The sequence below is a fragment of the Lottia gigantea genome (genome assembly GCF_000327385.1).
Source record: "Lottia gigantea unplaced genomic scaffold LOTGIsca_426, whole genome shotgun sequence".
In the NCBI taxonomy this organism is placed as follows: Eukaryota; Metazoa; Mollusca; class Gastropoda; family Lottiidae; genus Lottia; species Lottia gigantea.
Window position 1 is genome coordinate 29,812 of NW_008709491.1, and position 4,144 is coordinate 33,955.

The window sequence follows — 4,144 nt, forward strand, 5'->3', positions numbered from 1 at the left end:
CTTCCAAGCATAGGCTAATGACAATGTGTAAAAAGAAAAACCAAATCCTTACCTGAATGCATGCCAACACGAAGTTGTAAAATTTTACCAGGCAAGTGTCGAATTCTGAAGCCAACCATAGAAGATAATAAATCTAAAGACATAGTAGCTATTTCTCCTGCATGTAGTTTACCGTTTCTTATTGGTAGACCACTGACAACCATATCTTAATAAATAACATCAAACTTAATAAATAAATCAATTTCCGAATTCTATATCTACAAAATTTATAATAAGTTTACATCATTGTGCTCTTAAAATAATAAGTGTATTAGTTACCACCCTTAACAATGTCTTCCATAAAAAAATTTCAAATCACTATTAACCCTAACCCTTAAAGTTCTACTAATAAGATAGCTTGCCAGTCAAGGTAATATACGCCCACTGGCAGCTTTGATTTTGAATAAAGATATTTAGCAATACAGTAACAATCACCAGTATGAAATATTCAACCTTCAGTCATACACTTCTTTTGAACTGTTTAGGGCGATACTGAATAATATTGAGTATGAGTTATTGCCCTTGTTCTTGAAAAAGTGTTCAATTTTTAGCTCGTGAAAACTCTAGAAGGCAAATATTCAGTGCGGGACTGAATAATAAGATAGCTTGCGAGGAAAGGTAACATACGCCCAGTGGATTTTCTCATATTGAAGAAATTTTATTAGTTTGAATTCAATTACATATATATATGCCAGATATTTATGCTGAGTAATTCCACAAAATTTGTTAAAATCAATATCAATAACCCAAATACAACAAACAATTAAATCACACAGCTCTAATCAAGGGCAAAAAACAACTTTTGACGCGTGTTTACAAAGTCAAAGTTCATCAAAAATATCAAGTTAGAACTTGTCCGAGATGTTATCAATTCCAATGATCATAACAAATTTGATCAAATTTGGTTGAAAACTGTAGCTTCTATAGTGCTCACAAACACATTTTGACGCGTTTTTACAAAGTCAAGGGCAGTAACTCAAAAACCGTTCAGCGAAAATGCGTCAAGTTAAAACTTGTCCGAGATCTTATCAATTTCAATGATCACACCAAGTTTCATCAGAATCGGATGAAAACTAGCTTCAATCCCCATTTCATGTGGGCGTATAAAAATAAATTTCATGTCTTTGGGGTCTTAAAAAGTGTATGAATTACCTCCGTTAACATCATTGTAGTCTTAAAATAATAAGTGTATTAGTTACCTCCCTTTACAAAATGTCCCCCATAAAGATTTTCAATAATCAAAAACCCTAACTCTACTTAACCCTTTATTTATTAAATTTTATCGTGTATGAATTACCTCCCTTTACAATATGTCCACCAAACATTTTATTATTAACCCTAACTCTAATTAACCCTAACCCTATAAAATAAAGACCATATTAGTTACCTCCCTTTACAAAATGCCCCCCATGGACATTTTATTATCACAACTATTAACCCTTACCCTACATGCTGTTTCATCAAAATAATATCTTTTAAGAACAAAATAAGAGTTGATTTCAACTTTAGATACAGAATTCTTCAGGACAGCTACAATAGGAAATGGAGGTTCACTTTCCAATATACATAAGACAAGAGTTTAGGCACATGAGCAAATTAAAGGGCGTTGTAAGAGGTTTTCTAAATTTTGTGTAAGGTCAGCAAGGTCACTTAGGGGGATTATAAAGAGTTGTCTTATTTTTCTAAAATGTGCATCAGAGACACTGATAACATCAATTTGTACCATTCCAATTTTTAATCAGAGGTCTATGGCTTCTGCAATTCCACCAGGTATTTGATGATGTCACTTATCACAAAATATGCTTTCACATAAGGCCCTTTGCCTTGTGACGTCAAACATTTTTTTTTATGGCAATGCAGGAACCACAGACGTCTGATTGAAAATTGGAATGGTGCAAATTGATGCTATTAGTTTCCCTGATGCACATTTTAGAAAATTTAGAAAACTCTTTATAATCTCTCTAAGTGACCTTGCTGAACAGGAATGAAGAATTGATTACTTACAGGCATCACCAATAGTTTCTACCTTATAAACATCATAATGATCTAAAATAGCATCAAATGTTGTATAGAGATCATTGAGTAAATCTACAACCTGGAATGGGGTACTATCTCTAGCTATAGCTGTAAATCCAACAATATCACTGAAATATATAATTTATTAATGTTTTGTTGTCCCTTTAACTAGATGTTAATCTGTATGGATAATTTGGTGAGATCAATGTCAAGAGATTTGAACATTAGCCTAAAGAGAAAAATTGTTACAGCAACAATCACTTTGAATGCATATATTTGTCAAGATCAGTACTTAGAATATCCAACCCATCTAACCTGAAGAAAATGGTGACACATTCGAATTCTTCTGGTAAAACTTTTCTGCCATGTTTTAAATCTTCCACAACTTTCTTAGGTAACATCTGACTAATTAACTGTTCAGTTTTAGCTTTTTCTAAAATCAGATCTTTTGTTCTATCAGCTACTATAGCTTCCAAATTACTTGAGTATTTTTCCAACTGTAATAACATTATAGGAATATTTCATAATGGTGATGTGGTCAAAGAAGATTAACTTCACAAAACTCAGGCAATCATAAATAAACAACTGTAATAATATGGTATGATTTTTAAAATGGTGATTTGGTGGTCAAATATGTATCGTCGACTAAAAAATAACCCTATATTGGCCTAAATGGACTGAAAGGCTTAATAGTTAGATTGTTTGTTGGTAGATGACAAGTTAATGTCTGATGGCACACTAGTAGCTAAGGTAAGCTAGGTAAGAGGAAGAGGATTAATTCAGATTGTTTGGTAGTTGAGGTCAAGTTGAATGACATGGCACTATAAATCTTTACGCTATGTTAACTTATCTGTTTTAACACAAGATATTTCTGGCAGAAAGTCTGAACTGAGTAAACTGTAAAAACTTACCATGTTGACAAGATTATCAATGAGTTCACCTTTAACAGGATGTATTATATTTAACTGTTCTAATATTTGACGATACGTAGGTCTTTCTTCAGGGTTATCAGACCAACAATGGTCCATCAGCTACAATAATCATATCAAAATTTCAATAGATAGTCAAAAAAAATTCATCAATTTAATCAAATGTAGATGAAAACAAGGGAATATCTAATCAATTCATAAACCCTGTCTAAATTCTTCGTGAAAGAAGCTCCTTAGACAGAAATACTCACAATTTTCATTTTTCTACAGACTTCATATTCATCAGAGATAGAACTATCAGGTACAAAGGGACGGAAAGGTTTAGAAGCATCAACTCCAGTGTCTGACCAAATCTGTAAACACAACACTAACGTTTGTCATCTTAATCATAATTAAATAACGGAACACAATTTTATGATATAATACTACTCTTTGGTTTTATTGTACATCTTATATTTGTACAATTAGTTTATACTGAGTTCACTTTTGGCACTCAGAGCTACAGGCTGTACACATTAAAGATCTTAGACAGTGGGATATCTAATTTGAAAGGTAATTTTCACCTGTTGAATTACCCCTCATTGCACACTATTTCTAGTCAACTTATCAGAACCTTCATTGATTATTAAGCAAGTACAACAAAAGTTCTTACTCTGATAATTCGTCTGTTCCAGACTATAAAGTTGTTTTCACCTACCGATTTTTGTTTTTTGTATGCTGGATTATTTTTATCACGAACTAAGTTTAAGATATCTTCAGCTTCTAGGAAACTGGTTTCGTTGGTGTAGGGTTGTTCTCTTGTACACATCTCTGTTAATATTATACCATAACTTCAAACAAAAATAAACAATGTCATAATACTATTAGACAGTCAATTTATATTAAAAAAAATATTTTAACTTATTTCAAGTAAAGCCTATAGAACAGGTGGTTAGAGCATTAAAGTCTTTAAGATTATTTGTTTGTTTACATCGTAATGATTAGTCGTTGTGGTTTCTTATTAGAGTTAGTTTGGAGACCTTGAATAAGTTACCTTTCCTAATTATTCCAGTCTACCCAGCTGTAAATGGGTATGACTAATCAGGGAAAGATTAATAACACCCAGACTATCTGGTAGACAGAATTATTGTGAATTTAAGTAAAATAAATATCTCGTAAGA

At 32.1% G+C, this 4,144-nt stretch overlaps 1 protein-coding gene across 1 annotated transcript; it reads right to left on the minus strand.

The window, feature by feature from the left end:
• Positions 1-14: 14 nt before the first annotated feature.
• LOTGIDRAFT_145790 (hypothetical protein) lies at positions 15-2,573 on the minus strand (the record flags this gene model as incomplete). The annotated part of the gene is made up of 3 exons (XM_009060490.1): positions 15-205; positions 2,044-2,183; positions 2,371-2,573. Coding segments are annotated over 3 exons (534 nt in total), but the record flags the coding sequence as incomplete, so codon positions are not given.
• Positions 2,574-4,144: the final 1,571 nt, after the last annotated feature.